At 44.4% G+C, this 16,128-nt stretch overlaps 1 protein-coding gene across 9 annotated transcripts in view; it reads right to left on the bottom strand.

Moving 5' to 3' along the window:
* RASGRP3 (RAS guanyl releasing protein 3) overlaps window positions 1-16,128 on the bottom strand; it is a 51,626-nt gene that overhangs the window by 22,016 nt on the left and 13,482 nt on the right. For 5 of the 9 annotated variants that reach the window (XM_083497087.1, XM_083497088.1, XM_083497089.1 and 2 more), the window contains 6 exons: window positions 6,849-7,044; window positions 5,681-5,783; window positions 3,685-3,747; window positions 3,012-3,143; window positions 1,805-1,952; window positions 190-363 (listed from right to left, as the gene is read on the bottom strand). In XM_083497087.1, the coding sequence (XP_083353213.1) occupies window positions 190-363; window positions 1,805-1,952; window positions 3,012-3,143; window positions 3,685-3,747; window positions 5,681-5,783; window positions 6,849-6,918 (690 nt within the window). In that variant the 5' untranslated portion in view covers window positions 6,919-7,044. Of the gene's footprint in view, window positions 1-189; window positions 364-1,804; window positions 1,953-3,011; window positions 3,144-3,684; window positions 3,748-5,680; window positions 5,784-5,988; window positions 6,095-6,848; window positions 7,045-11,806; window positions 11,975-12,053; window positions 12,194-16,128 lie in introns of those variants that run through there. The other 4 variants (XM_083497092.1, XM_083497085.1, XM_083497086.1 and 1 more) reach the window with 4 other exon arrangements.

The following is a 16,128-nucleotide window of genomic DNA, read 5'->3' as shown; positions in this document are numbered from 1 at the left end:
GTGTTGCCTTCCCCACCCCTTCCCAACTAGCCACTTATATTAGGAAGAATATCAAGATACCTAGAGTAACACTGGGATAAACAGAATGTAAGCATTATCCTTACAACGAACACTAGTATCTGGGCTTCCTACATACCCTCTTATTTTGGACCTCCATACCACAGTATTTCATTCCAAGGTCATTATTACCTGTGCAACATTGATGAATTTTGTGATTACTTCTGCCCTTTGCTGAGGGGTTGGTTTGCTAAGGACCATCAACTGGACCCACTTGGAGATGCCATTAAATAAAGCGATTGATCTTTCCAGAGTTGGGTTGTTCTCCAGGCAACCATGGATCACATAGCTCTGATAATCTGTAAACTAGACAAATTCATTGTTATATGGCTTTTCTAAACCACAAAAAGGACATATACTGGAGTAGACCAACATTCCCTGATAAGATCTATAACTTAGGAAATCTGACCTTTAAAAATAAAGTCCTCAGTGCACATAATTTAATTATTGTTTGATGAACACTGCGCATCCTTGAAGGACAGGGAGCACTACTAGCTTTTATTTCTGTTTGGATGAGGAAACACAGTAGAGCCTTGTGGTATCTTTACAATATTTCTTTTAAAAAATGTAACCTGAGCATAAGCAGAAATCCTTGCACAGGGCTTACACTTATGGGACTCATTAGCTGAATCCCACCCACAGATCTGAAGCTTGCCAGCAGCAAGCAGCACAAACACCTTGATCCTGGACATTAGATCCTCATGGAACTTCCCGATTTGTTTACAAAGGATGCCAACAAAACCACCAATGAAATACAGAAAACCTCTGTGGACACTAAGGTGCCTGATGATTTGATGGTGGTTCTAAGCAGTTCCCTTGTAAAAACTATGCGGATCTTTAAGGATCTGTGTTTTGGATCCATATTTTTTTTATCACAGTAGTGCTGGAAAGCATCCGATCCATTATTTTCATGGCTCAGTTAATGGGACACATGTGACCTGTGATTTGGAGGCGATTTGAAGGGGGAAACTCATTAAAAAATAAGCAATTTCAACAGGATATACTTTACTGGATCCAGTTTGTGTGTTTGCATATGCACACCTCCTCTCTCATAGACACAATATCCCCCAACTCCTGTAGCACCCCCATTTCTGGCAGCCGTCTCACAATCATTCTGTTTTTCCTCCCCATGTCTCCTACATCACTCTCCTTTCCATCTTACACTTTCAGTCATTCCCCTTTCTGTTCAGTGTATCAGGTGCCAAACTAAACCTTGAAAAGTGCATCAAGCCAAAAGAAGAAGTAGAAAAGAGCAGTGCTGTTCTTACTTCCTCTTTCCCCTTTAGGTGCTTTTCAAGGTGAGGGTAGTGGTAAGATAACCACTCTTTCCACATCGCAATGAAGGGAGAAGTAAGCATGGGGGCAGGGAAGGTGTCAAGGTTTTGTGGGTGGAAGGAAAAATAAGGGTGCCTACGGGTACTGCACTGATGACCCCAAAATGCTACAGCCAACAAGCAGTGAGTAGACACGGATCAGCCAGCACTGAGGATGCATACACACCATTCATTTAAAGCGCATTTAAATATCTTGACTTCGCCCAAAGAATCCCAGGGAATGTAATTTGTTAAAGGTGCTGGGAATTGTGGCTCTACAGCTACAGCTGCCAGAATTCATTAGGGGAAGTAATGCACTTTAAATGTACGGTGTTACGTGGCTTGAGATTTGATGTAATGTATATCCAGATTCATGGAAATGGGCAATAGGAGCCGTAAAGCCCAAGTGCCGTAAGAAATTGTAGGTTTCTTACAGAGATCCTTCTGAAAGATTTATGCTCCAGAAAAGTGAGGTGCTCAGCAAGCTCAATGGGTTCCAGGTGATCAAACAGCAGGCAAGCTTTTCCCTTCTTGGAAGGTTTTTTCCTTTGTGTGACTCTCCTCATCCAGTCATAAGAGGGACTGCAAGAGAGAATGATGAAGCCACTTTCAGGATCTGACACCCAATAATACAAACATGGAACTAGAACCCAGTGATGGCACTGCCAAAAAAACTCCTGCATTTTGTTTGTGTGAAGTCAAACAGTGATATCTCCTTCCATTTAGATGTTCCACAAAAAAGGAAATGAAAACCAATTTAGCTATGTCTTACCTAATCAGAGAGCTGTTTTGAAACATTCTGAAGATGAGTCTGTAAGAAAAGCTCTGTTGGATCAGAACCAGGGCCCATTACACCCAGCACCTCAGTTTCTAATGGTAGTCGATGTCAGTAGCAGCCAGTGAGGCAGTGTATGTATGGGGGAGCACCATTGCTCTCCTGTCTTTCCAACACAGCAGACCATGGATGAATACATAGTGAGTGAGTGGAGGGGTGAGGAGCTTTGGCCCATGCAGTGCATGGCGGTGAGCGTCAAACTGGCTCCTTTACAATTTGCTGCAGTGGGCCAAGTTCCCCACAACTCACTCCATCCCTCTCCCTCTCAGTAAGCACCAGTGGCTCATTGTGTTGGGAAGACAGGAGAGCAATGGTGTCTCTCCTGTGCCACCTCAACAGCTGCTGCTGGCTGGCCTGGTCCTTCCTCCAGGTGGTGCACAAATCCAGGGCAAGAAGGCAACAGCTCTCTTTCTTTCTTTCTTGTTTGTCCCCAGCAAATGGCATTCAGGCATATATTACTTCTGAACCTGGTGAGTCAATTTAGTTATCATTGCTAATAGCAGTCAACTGAGGTAGGAAACACAGAGTTCTACTTCATTACACATCAGAGAGACACGTTCCAAATTTTATATTTATTTTAACTAGTGGGTTTTTTTCTAATAAAAAAAATAACACCACAAAGAACAAGAGGAGGAATTTTTAAAAATGTTGCAATGATCAGTACTGGGATGACAAGTTACCTAATTATTGTTCTCTCCCACCTCCTTTACCCTTTTTGCTGTTTTGCCACGGCTGTCAATATCAATATTCAATCTTACTAGCAAGTCCTGGCTGAATAATCAGTCCTCACAGATGGTAATTCTTACATGCTAGAGATATCAATAAGATGGATGTGCTCTTCGTAACCTAGGTGGCTGGCTAGTTCTTGAAACTCCTCAGTCAGACGAACCAAACCAAGGTCCAGGTTGAATTCTGCAGGAAATTCCAAAATCCAGTATCTGAAATCATGACAGCAGAGTTATTCAGATATCAAGCCATGGAGCAACTTTGTGCTAAAAGCCTAACTTACTCCACCTTTTGGGAAATGAGCCTCCTTTAAATCAAATGAATTGACAACTCGGTTGAAGAGAACTTTGGGGCTTGAATTGCATTGGTGGCAGCAGTCCTTTGAGTGTGGGTTCATCCATCACACACTGGTGTAATGATGGGATGATCCCCAACTATTAAAGCTTTCCCTGACATGCAAACATTTATAATCTCTCAAAACATTTCTATACCACCTAGCACAGGAATCTTGGGGTGGTGTACACAAATGGGGGGGGGAGCACATCCATATTAAAATCAGCAGAATTCTGAGTTGTTCTCCTCTAAGTTCTTCCGATTTTAATAATATGTGATGTTCTAATAAAATGTATCTACTGGAATTAAGCACCACAAAGGCATGGGAGGAAAAGCAGGTTTTCAAAAAATGACAAAAAGTGTTTTGTTTAATTATTCAGAAAACACATAAACTTCCAAGTGGAGCAAAATTGCATTTACCTCATGAAGTAGCAGATTTTTAAGCGAATCTCACTGCAGTTTCCCCCACTAGCATCTCTATATGTAGCTTAGTTAAAGAAAAAGCCATGCCTTTTGGTTTCAGTGGCTTTCTAAGGTTCCATTTTCTTGTTCAATTAAGCAGTTGATAAAATGATAAACACTATGTTCAACACTGTACTTGGTTTTGCAAGTATATTATATTTTTATTATACCCTGTCCTGGTGCCATACTGTGATGAAGTGTGGACAGGAGTATCTTAAATAAAATAAACCAAACAGTATAATGAAAAAGTCACCAAGAAAATGTCCAATTAATTTGACCCACTGCTAACACTGGCCATTAGTCTCCAGCAATACAGCAAGTCTTTCCAAAATAGCCATTCTATAATGCAGTGTTTCCCAACCACTGTTCCGCGGCACACTAGTGTGCCGCGAGATGTTGCCTGGTGTGCCACGGGAAAAATTAAAAAATTTGAAAGATTTTTTTTTAAAGTCAAATTTTCGATTGGGGCGCCATCACTAGATGACCCCTGGGGTTCCCTCCCTCCCTCCCTCCCTCCCGCTCTGCGCCTCCCTCCTCCTCCTCCTCCGGGGAGGCCCTTCCTGGCTCTCGGCCAAGGCTTGGCGGCTGCCACTCACTCACTCGCTCGCCCACCCGTCCCTCCATCCCTGCACCCGGCCTCTCCCCCTCCGTCCCCGGCACGGGGGCTGCCGGGATCCGTAGTCCCCTCGCCCTTGGGCTCCGCGCCCGCGTGGGGTGCGCGAACTACGTTCCCCAGCGTGGCCTGGCGGGCCGGGCGTTTTGTTTGAAGCGCTCTTCTCCCGGCCATGGAATGAGCGCAGCGGCGGCGGCCGGGCGGGCAGGGGCTCTTCTGCGCAGACCCCGCGCAGCCTGCCTGCGCCCCCACGGAGATCGGGCGGCAGGATGGAGCCCGGGGATCCCCACGGAGGCGGAGCGGTGGAGGCGGAGGCTGCCCCACAGGTAGGGCTGCGTTGGGGGGTTTTTATTTTTGCAATGCTGCATCCGCGCCGGAGGGGACGCATCGGACCGCGGGGAAACCCCTTGGCGGGCGTGCAAGGCAATGCATGCGTGCAGGCGTTGCATGGAGTGCAGTGCAATGCAATGGCAACGCGGCACCCTGCATGCATGTATGCAACTTCCACTGGCGCTCCGGACTTGGCAGGTGAGGGGGGTCCCCAGTGGGCGGCAGAGAGAGCCGGGAGGGCGAAGGGGAGCCGGGGGGGAGCAGCGCTGCTCCCCGAGCCGAGCCCGGGGGGAAACTTCGTCGTCGTTGCGCCGGGTGTTGGAAGCGGAGGCTGGCGGGGGCCCCTCACCTGCAAAACCTGGTCGCCTCTCATATATTTCGTGCATTGCATTCATCGCCCGCTTTCTCCTCCAAGGAGCTCCCAGGGGGGCGCGTGCTTCTCCCCGTGTTATCCTCGCAACAACAGCCCTGCGAGGTGGGTCAGGCGAGTGGCCCAAGGGAGCACCCAGGAATTGTCCTGGCCAGGTGGGGTGATTTGAACCCTGCTCTCTGCCCGGTCTTCGTCCTCATTTAGCCCCCACATGTGCATGACTGTGCATGACTGAGGTTTTCCCCCCTCGTCTTGGCTATGGTGTGAGTCTGTGCTGTTAATTAATGGGGTTCTGCCTTCGGAGAAGATGAGCCAGCCCTCAAGGAGGTGATTATGTAATTTGCTAGCAATTCATGTCCCTCCCGGCGTGACGCTGCGCGCTGACGTCACGGGGCTGTAATGGTGGTGTGCCTCGAGATTTTTTTCATGAAACAAGTGTGCCTTTGCCCCAAAAAGGTTGGGAAACACTGCTATAATGTATAGAATGTATACAATGGTGTATACACCATTCCTTCCAATGATGACCAGTTTGAAGTCAAAGGAGAAAATCCAAGATTATTCAAGTTCATTGCTAAAAAGCTATCTACACTGAAATCATACAAGTAACTACTATTCAATAAATAGAGTATCCAAAAGGATATAGGGAGAGAAGTTTTCCTGCCAGTTCTGTGGATGGTAGATACCATCGGTGCATTAAAAGGAAGGTTCGTGGCAGATGACTGTTGCTCAGTTGCCCTCTGTGATCTGCAAAAACAGATATATAACATTCCAAAATGGATAACATGCATTAATGAATGGTACCATGTAAAAATAGGCACATTAAAAAGTCAACTGGACATCTCTCTCATACACACACACTTTCTAAAGTGATATTAGCAAAGGTAAAAAAAATATAGCTTACTATCATTAGCAGTGAGATGAGCACATTTATAAAGAAAGAATAACTCACCCATGATATCAGTATAAGGATGTGTGTACACCAGTTGTTTTTCCAAGGTGACACGATTTTAACCTCGGGAGCAATTTGTGCCTTCATGTCTTGAAGGTTGCTTCACACATTACACTTTCCCTACACAGTGGTAATATTTGTGTAAGAAACAGCATGTTCTGCAACATTTCAACTGAGGTGAGAGTATCCTTTTTAGCACAGCAGTTGATCATGCCACTATCCCTCTCAGCAAACATGCAACAATGAAAACACTACAAACAATACACAGAAGTTTCCTTTATGCAGGAAGAATGAAATGTGTGAAAGGCTCAAGATAATAACAGTTCTACAAACCCTCAATTAGTCTTGATAATTTTTTTATAACGTCTCTCTTCCAATCCATTGTCCAAACCAACATTTTCTTATCCTAACTTTTTTCTTTAAACAAACAAACAAACTCAGCTGACTTTGCAGCATTCAACACATTCACATCCAGCCCCAAGCAGCATCTTCTTAATTTCTTCCCCCTTTTTCTTGTTTGGCAATGAGTTGACTTTGCATAGGCTCAGCTTCATAGTCCATCTCAGGATTTCCCATCTTTTTTCTCCCCCCCCCCCCCAATAACCACATCCAGATTATTATGATTATACATGTGGCAATAGCACACATGCAGCATTATTTTAGGGGAGTGGAAACCCACCTACTCAAGAGACCAAAATCTCTACTAGGATGAAGTACATTTTTACTAGACCATTCAAGGGTCTCTTGTGGCACCTTTTTTATGGCATAAGCTTTCATGGACTCAAGGCCATTTTGTCAGATCCAACAAAGTGAGTTCACAAAAGCTTATGATGGACTTGGGAGGAAAGGAAGACTCATACCAAACATTTTAATGCAGGTGCTTAAAAGTTCATCCAATGTTGCAGCTTTCCCGAGTGTATTGGACCCCATCGTCCTTTAACTGTTAAAAGAACGAATACACTTCCACCACATCAGAGAAGGGCAGCAGCGGCAGTGGCAACCGAGGCTCCATTAGATGTCTGTCAGTTGCATTATCTGTACCACTTCACCAGAAAACTGGAAAAAGAAATAAGGTGGGGAGGAGAGAAAACCAGACTGCAGTTTTATATGTGGGCTAAACGTTTACGATTCAGTTCATCTTTTTAATGATGATGATGATGATTATAATTAATAATATGCCCATACAAGAAGTGAAATGCAACTTCTCAGCAGAACCAGCTCTTCTTGTTTATATATCTACACCAGGAGCGAGGAACCTTTTTCAGACTGAGGGCTGTATTCTCTCGTAGGCAACTTTCCAGATGCCAATCACAGGCAAGGACAGGACCAAAAGTCAGTGTGGCAACAGATATGACTTGTACCTTTTGAGAGTAGCCTCCATTATGGCTTCAAATCTCCCTCTCCATCTAGGTAAGCAAGAGGCATTATTACAGTTCGTGAACATATTCCAGTTGGGCAAAAGCACTTGCAGAGTGGGGCTGGGGAGCACAGTGGCTGTGGGGAGGGGGAGGGCCAGGGAAAGTGATACCCTTCCCCAATGAATCTTAATCTTAGTATTTTAAAAAAGCTCTTTTCTTTCTTGAGCGTAAGTTGCTAGCATTTGTAGAACCTGACATATCAGGCAAAATGTGCAGGCACTATCCTTCTCATTTCATTTCATTTGCAAGAAACTAGACTGCTCCTCCTTTCAGTGTTTTAGTTTGCCCTCCCCCAAGAGTCCATGCAGATGCCCATCTGGGGCTTGGGGAGAGTGGCCATGGCCTGAGGAGAACCCTGAGGGCCACAGGTCCATGGGACAGAGGTTCCCCACACCTGAGCTATACCATTCAGGTAGGATTGCCAGCTTCCCCCACCCTGGCAGGACTGTGACTTTAAGAGCAGCGTGATGGGAGAACCAGAAATTGAGTAAGCAAAACTTCTGATAGTGTAACAGACAGGAGAGGCTTTGCCTGCTATATTTTTGCTCATTAAGCAGCTGTTAAAAGTTGTGGGATCCCAGGCAGGAGAAAAGTTGGCAACCTTCAGGTTGTTCTGTCTCACACACATAAAAGTACAGGCTGTGAGTACCAAAAGGACAGCCAGGAATTTCCACCTGTAAGATTGTTCCTGGCTTTGGGACAGGGCTTAGTTATTGGGGACGGGGGCCTGCATTGCTACATATTCAGTGCCTCGACTTTGCACAGCACCTTTTCCAGCAATCTAGCAGGACTGTGTTATTTTGCTTTATGTCTTGATCTCTGCCTATAGTGTTTTGTTCCTGGTGCTCAGGAGTGTTTTCTTTCTACTGCCCATTCATCTCCCCAATTGCAGCAAAGACATTATCAGCCTCCAGCTGAATGGAAAATCCATGTGTTGTTTCTAGCAACTCCTAAGTGGGAGCTGCCACTTCACACATTCCTGGCCTGCTGCTGCTGCTGACGGGTTGTCCATTCTCCCTCTCTCATGGAATTCCACTTGCTCGGTAAAAAAACAAAACAAAAACATGTACAAATCACAGAGGAGCTCATACACTGTAGAGACAGCATTGAATAGAGGGAAAGGCCAAAAACCACAGAAAAATAAGTAGTGATGGGGAGATAACACATTTTAATATGCCCTTGCTAAGGACTGCAATCTTAGATCTAACCTCTTAGTAACTGGCAAAGGGGAAGGAGATGCTAGTGGTTAGAGCACTCCCCCTGAACATGTAAATGTAAGGCTCTGTTTTGGGCAAAAATCAACCAAGCCTGGCTCCTTTCTCTTCATTTATTCTTTGCTAAGTGCTGCTTTGGAAGCTAGGGTCAGAAATGTTGTACAAAATCAGATCCTCTGTTTCACAACAGTTAAAGATGCAGGACGGCTCAATGTAGCAAGCTGCCTTATATAATATGGTATACAATGTCATCTTTATTGGTGCTAGGGTTGCCATATTTTGAAGAGCAAAAAAGAGGACACATTTGCCAGTTTTTAACTATGGATCTCCTATGACTACTTTCATTTTACATACCCATGGAAAAGAGGACTTGTCCTGCAAAAAGAGGATATATGGCAACCCTATAATGGCCCATCTAGCCGAGTATCAGTTACACTGACTGGCAGCAGCTCTCCAGGGTTTCACGGCAAGGGTCTCTCCCAACCCTACCTAGCAATGCTTGGGATTGAACCTGGGACCTTCTACATATGAAGGAGATATTCTACCACTAAGGAATGTCCATTCTCAGAAGAGTGGCAGAGGGCATGGTTTGGTTGTAGATGGTCCCAGGTTGAATCCTGAGCATCATCAGCTCAAAGGATCTGAGGGCTAAACTAGACATGACAAAAGAAATATGTGACTACATCTCCACTCACAAAAGTTTACAAAGAGCAGCTGTTGGTGGGATGGGTTGATCTGGCTCGGGACTGTGGCACAGGGTAGGGGAATTGACCCTTTCCTCCTTGATGCTTCCCCCAATGAAAACTGCCCCCCAAAGCTGTTGTTTGCTATGATATATTTTCCCAAAGTGTGCAAATATATTTTTCCTATCTGGGCTACTGGAAGCTGTGTGGAGGGGAGGAGACTTTCATTGAAATGGAACAAAAGGAATAGTTCACGCAAGCACACACATCAAGGTCTCAATCCAGAACACTCAACTACAATAAATTAGTGAAAATCATTTGTTTGCAGCTCGTATGCAATAGATTTTTGCTGTTCGTCAGATTGTTAGGAGGGTACATAGGTACTCCAACTGCAATGGAACGGTGAGAAATACTCAGCTGCTAAAAATAAGGAAAACGTAGCCCATGTTTAAGCAGCAACTTTTTTATTTTATTTTTAAAAAAAACTTTAAAAAAATGTTTTCCAAGTGATGCAGACATGTGGAGGGAACAGAGCACCAGGCAATAGTTCCTCATAATGTAATCAACACTACTGACAGCAATGGGAGCTCTCCAGGGGCAGCCCTACTGTTAGACAGAGTAGGGCAGCTGCCTTTTGTGTCAGGTGCTGGCGAGGTGCTAGAGGGCAGAGCTGCCATTGTGCCACCCACCCTACCCTACCCTTTCTTAGCTAGCCTATTTTCCTCAAGTGTGATAGAGAACACTGCTCCACTACCAGTGTTGAGGTACAATTCAGCTTAGTCTGGGATTATTATTATTATTATTATTATTATTATTATTATACCCCGCCATCTGGCTGGGTTTCCCCAGCCACTCTGGGCGGCTTCCAGCAAAATGTTAAAATACAATAATTCATCAAATATTAAAAGCTTCCCTAAACAGGGCTGCCTTCAGATGTCTTCTAAAAGTCAGATAGTTATTTATTTCTTTGACATCTGATGGGAGGGCATTCCACAGGGCGGGCACCGCTACCAAGAAGGCCCTCTGCCTGGTTCCCTGTTACTTCGCTTCTTACAGTGAGGGAACCGCCAGAAGGCAAAGATTCTGTATGTGGTACAGGGCAGGAAAGGAAAAAAAATGCCATTTTGTCCTTTCTCATGGGCAACAACGCTTTTTGAGACAAGCCTTCACTTGGATGAAGGATCCATTTCCCCAGCAACTCCACACTGCAGTTTGAATGGTAGGAAAATGGAGTTCTCCTACAATAATCTGGGGCAACTTTGCCTAGATTGTGCAAAAGGTCTGTTACCATTTTTTGTTACTTCTGGGAAAAAAACATAGTGTGAAAATGTTCTGGGAAAGGGATTATTATGTATTACTACTAATACCACTACACAGATTTCTATTCTGTCTTTTAGGGCGCATACCAGGGTGGGGGAACTTGCAGCCCTCCAGATGTGTTGAAGTCCCATCATCCCTGACCATTGGCAGTGCAGGTTTGGGCTGATGGGATCTGGAGCTCAATAAACATCTGGAGGGCCACAGGTTCCCTACGCCTAGTATATACCCTCCGAAGGCACTTCACGCTAAATTAATACAACATAAACATTCCAAAATTTGGAACAGCTGTAAAAAAACACACGCATTAAAATCGTAGAAGGGAGATCTGCCCTATTCAGAACCAGACTCTAAGAATATACACTTAGGGCCCAGTTTCATCACTGTCTGGTTTCACTTCCCATGACCCTGACACTATATTAATGAACCGAAAGGTCTATAATTTTCTGCCAATCATTTAACACTTCAATGTAATTTTGGAACAAACTGAATGGAAAAGTCACTGGTTTTTACACTGTTATGATGCTAGTACTTTGGGAACAGTCTTTAGATAAGACCAATTAAAGGAACGTGACCAGTAGCTCATTTCCAGGAAGTTCTCAAGCAGGGCACACAGGCAATCGCCCTCCCATGCTATCTGCCAGCCCCCCGCTAGGAGCATGATGGTAACATCACACTCCCACCCAAAATATGAGCAAATATTAGATGGCAATAATCTTGGTGGCTGTTGCAAGCCAGTTTTCCCTTCTCTGCATACTAGTTATGCAAAGATGACAAATGTTTCCTGAAGTGCTCTCAAGCACAGTTGATGAAATAGGGCATTTCTGCTCATTTCATTTTTATTAACCAAAAGTCAGTGCCCTTCCAACTGCTTCCCCCCCCCCCCCACAGCTCCCGAAACTGCTGCTTTGAATGAATTCCTTTGTAAACAGCAGTGGGACAGCTAAAGTGAAATACAAAGACGACATTACATTGTGACCCACTTCGTAACGTGACAGGGAAACAAAATCATCAGACCATTAACAGGGGACACACACCCTTCCAAACTAAGACAGGTTTTTCCACCTGTAATTGTTTTGCAGGAGGGAGAACTTTCCCAGGAGCAGCTTCTCCATCACTGCAACACCACCTCTGTCCTCTCCTGAACCTGGCAAGCCAAACCGTCAACTATTTTATTCAACTTTACCTTTTCCTCCTTAAAGCAAAACACAGCAAGGCAGGTCCCCATTTTATAACACAAAGGAGAGTCTTGCTAATAATGGGTCCTGGAAAAGACTGCTGTTTTTGGAACTGGATCAGTGAAGTGGTGACAAGCTGCATCTCAGCTGCACGGGGATTTTGCAAGGCGCTTGAAGAGAAAGTAGGAAGCGGTCCTGGCTTTATAAAAATGCAAACACACGCCCAGCCTAACGACAACAAGGAAAATTACTTACTGTACTTCGTTCTGCGGAGGTATTCAACACAAACATCTCCCTTCTTTGTCCAGCTGCCAAGTGTTAAAGCATAAATGAGCAGCTGTTTCCTTCAAGCTGGGGTTGTGTGTCTTAACTAGTCACATGCCCCCTCTGATAAATCTCTCTGTTGTGCCAAGAGGTCAGACTCTCTGAAGATCATTATTCCCCCCTCCCTGCCACCCCGCATTAAAAAACAACACCACCACCAAAACACAATTCTTTTCTTGACATCAGACTTTGCTAAAACATTTGAGTGGAACGTGAGCCAAGTCCCACAATTAGGATGTTAAATCACCCATTAAAAATAATAAAATAAAACTGATAACCCTCACCAGAGGGCAGGACCAGTTAGGATGGAAAGTTAAACATTCTACTGTAGTTTGACCTGTGTGTTTTGTTTTTCCATCTGGTACTAAAGCATTCTTGCATCATTGGCTGGGTGGTAGCCAAACTTCAGAAGGGCTTTGCTGTGTGTTCCCCCACCTTTAGGAGGGTAAGGACTTCACAACATGGCACATTAAACTTGTGCTGCCTTTTCTGGTGTGATTTGCTTCGAAGCGGGACATTCCGCTCCACACTTTCCCCATGAAAGTGAGAAACAATGCCTGTTTCTCTACTGGGGAACTTATGAAATCAGAGATCCTGTGTAATCCTGTTTCCAGTTCCTTATCTATCTATCTATTTAAATTTGTTAGTCGCTTTATCTTGCCCAGGGCACCCCAAAGCAACTTCCAACCAACCAACCAACCAACCATCCAACCAACCAAAACCCTCACAGACAATTTCTTCTCCATCCCCAGCTCAAGACACAGGTACAGAAAAACCCACAGAATTTAAGGCACTACAGTCTCTGGGCTAGAGCCACAAGGAAAAACACCCACACCCAAAGAGGAAGGGAGTGGCATAATGCCTAAGCTTGTCTGACCAAGCTTAGGAAGCCTCCATGACAGCCGGGGTGGGGTAGGGAACTCTTTGCAGCCTGAGGGCTACATTCCATTTTAGGTCACCTTCTGGCGCAGCTGCATACCAATGGTGGGGATGACCAGACACACATCACTCCATCTGGGTATCATCACAGTTCAAGGATACATTCCAGCTATGCAAAAGCATGTGAGGAAGGCACAGAGAGAGGTATGACCTATGGGCATGGCCTGGGCAGAGTCCCAAGAGATGTGCAGAGAAGCCTGCATTCAGCCCCCAAAGGCCTCAGGTTCCCAACCTCTGTGCTAAAAGTAAGCAAAGGGCCTTTATGCAGTCTGTACCGTTCTGTATTTGAAGGCATTCTCTCCTTGAAGGCCTGCTGGATGCAAATGCTCTGGATTGAATGATACAGAATCCTATGAGGGCAGAGCAGAGACCTCAAAACTGTTCGGCAACAGTTAACATCTGGTTAGCTGACAGAGCAAGACACACAGGTCACCTGATCACCATCTTCCCCACTGTTGTAGAAAGCAGCATTTGCAACTGGTATGCAAATCTGTGTCCTCCTTCGTCCTCTTTTTCAGGATGTATTTCCTCTTTTGGGGCAACGCATAAATGACTATTCTAAGAGTAGGTAGAAGGAGTCTGCCTAGGTTTTAGCTGATTCTGTTTGAGAAGTTTCCTGAGCTGTGTAAGGCAAGCTTCAGCTTTGTTCAGCAACCTTGCTTCCAACCTGTGGACTTTCAGATGTTGGTGAACTAAAGCGACATCATCCCTGACCATGGGCTGTGGCTAATGGAAGTGCAGCCACACCCCAAGGGCCACAGGTTCTCTGTCCCTGATGCCTCAACAACTAGGCTCTGCTCTGGAGGCTTTTCTGCACAGCTGTTTCTGAAGCGTGGTTAGGTCAAATACCAAAAGGTGACACTTATCATTTTGGCGTGATAAGCTTAGCTGGTCACCAAAACACTGTGTTTCTTGGGACATGCATATTTAAAATAATGAAATATGGCTGAACTCTAAACATGGATGCTCCCTTCTCACAATTAAGAGATTAGCTTTTAATTCATTACAGTCTAAATCATCTTGTACTTTCTACCTTTCATAATGCGCCACTTTGTTTGAATTATTCAGTCAATTCAGGTGAAGAACTTTCAATTGATTAATTGAACAATAAATTATATACCACTTGATAAAACTTCTTAGCTGTTTTCAAGAGATATTAAAATTATTTTAAAAACAGTTAAAAAACTAAAACATTTAAAATTAATTAAAACTAGCAGTAAAAGATTAAAACAAAGCAACATCTAGATAGGACTGACTAAACAAAAATGTTTTCAGCAGACACTGAAAAAATACAGTGAATGCACCTGTCTAATGTCAATTGTCAGGAGTTTCAAAGTGTGGGTGCTGCCAACCTAAAAAAATCAATTTCTTAAACTGTGGAACCAGTGGCGTAGCGTGGGTTGTCAGCACCCGGGGCAAGGCAAGTAATTTGCCCCCCCTAACCTGTGGATTTGCGCCCCCTAACCCTAACCCCCAGATGTTGTGCCCGGTGCCACCGGCCCCCCCTGCACCCCCCACGCTACACCACTGTGTGGAACAAGAAGTATGTGACCACTTCTGCAAATTGAAGCAGTTGATTGGGCACATATGGGGCAAGGCGATTCCACAAGTAAACTGGTCCATGAATCAGTGGATGACCAACCCCATTATCAGACCATTTCAAGAGACTTATGGACTTCGGCTGGATCTCGACACATCAAAAAAAGTTTTGGGAAAACACGTTGTAAAGCTCATACAGTGGTGCCTCGCAAGACGAAATTAATTCGTTCTGCGAGTTTTTTCATCTTGTGAATTTTTTGTCTTGCGAAGCACGGTTTCCCTGGGTATTAACGGTTTTAAGAAAAAGGAAACAAACTTGCAAGACGTTTTCATCTTGCGAAGCAAGCCCATAGGGAAATTCGTCTTGCGAAGCAACTCAAAAAACCAAAAACTCTTTCATCTTGCGTGTTTTTCGTCTTGTGAGGTACCACTGTAATGGGAAATCACATTGCTGAAGGATCGAACACTACAGCGCCATCTTGTGTCACAGTGTTATAACACATTTTAAATGCCCCTTTTTTTTTTTTAACTAGCGTGGCTGAGTTCTTCAATATATTTCTGAATGCTCTGATTTTCCAGTGGACAGAACTAGCCTTCCTGCTGAAGCTCTCATCTTGCTACAGAACAGTGACATGTCGAGAGGACCAAATATATAGTGAGGAGTTGGTGCTGAAGCAAAGTAGTTATGTATTAAGTAAAGCACCTACTCTTGTACCATAACACCGAGACCATGTAGGCGAAATTGACAAGTCTTTACACCATTTACCCATTCAGCTTCCATTTAAAAAGCAAAATCAGACAAAGTGGACAACTTCCTGGACAATTCCACCTCAAATCCCCTTTTAAGTGTTACCCTAGCATGGTGGGAGCTTTTCCATCGGTTCAAGCCATGGCATTAATGCAATTTGTAAAAGCTTGTAGGCAATACTGGTACAGCCTATTACATGGTTTTTCTGATGTGATCAGCTGTCTGCAAGGAAAGTGTGTGCCTGTTCCATAAGACACACATAATAAACCCATCTCCACACAGCTGTGGGCCGTTGGGGTTTTTTGAATCTACCAAGACATACTTCCTATGCTATCAGTGAAATGTGGGCTTAAAGGGCACCCCATTTTGTTTGAGAAATGCAGCAGGAATTAGTAAAGTTTCCAACTGAGGAACTCCACAATATGGTTTTAGAACAGGTAGGTGTGGTAACGGAGGCAGGTAACAGAGAGGTCACCATCGAATGTGTAACAAATTCCTCCAAACTAAATGAGATAGTTCAGACCTCAAAGCTTGCACTGCACTTTTGCTGGAAGATCAACAAGTCACTAAGAATAGCAATAAAAACAACTTTGATCCTACACTGGGTGTAAGTGTAGGAAACTAGGAATATAACTCATTTAGATAAAGGTCACTTTAGGAATAAATGAGTGAATGAACGGTCTCACTGCTGGGAGAAAGGACTAATGCGGAAAAGCTCCTGGATCAGACCCAGTATGCTCATTCATTCAGCAGAGACCCAAATTAGACGTATCATACAAT

Source organism: Podarcis liolepis (assembly GCF_965112155.1).
Source record: "Podarcis liolepis genome assembly, chromosome: 3".
NCBI classification, from domain to species: domain Eukaryota; kingdom Metazoa; phylum Chordata; class Lepidosauria; order Squamata; family Lacertidae; genus Podarcis; species Podarcis liolepis.
This window is presented reverse-complemented; position numbering and strand designations above follow the sequence as displayed.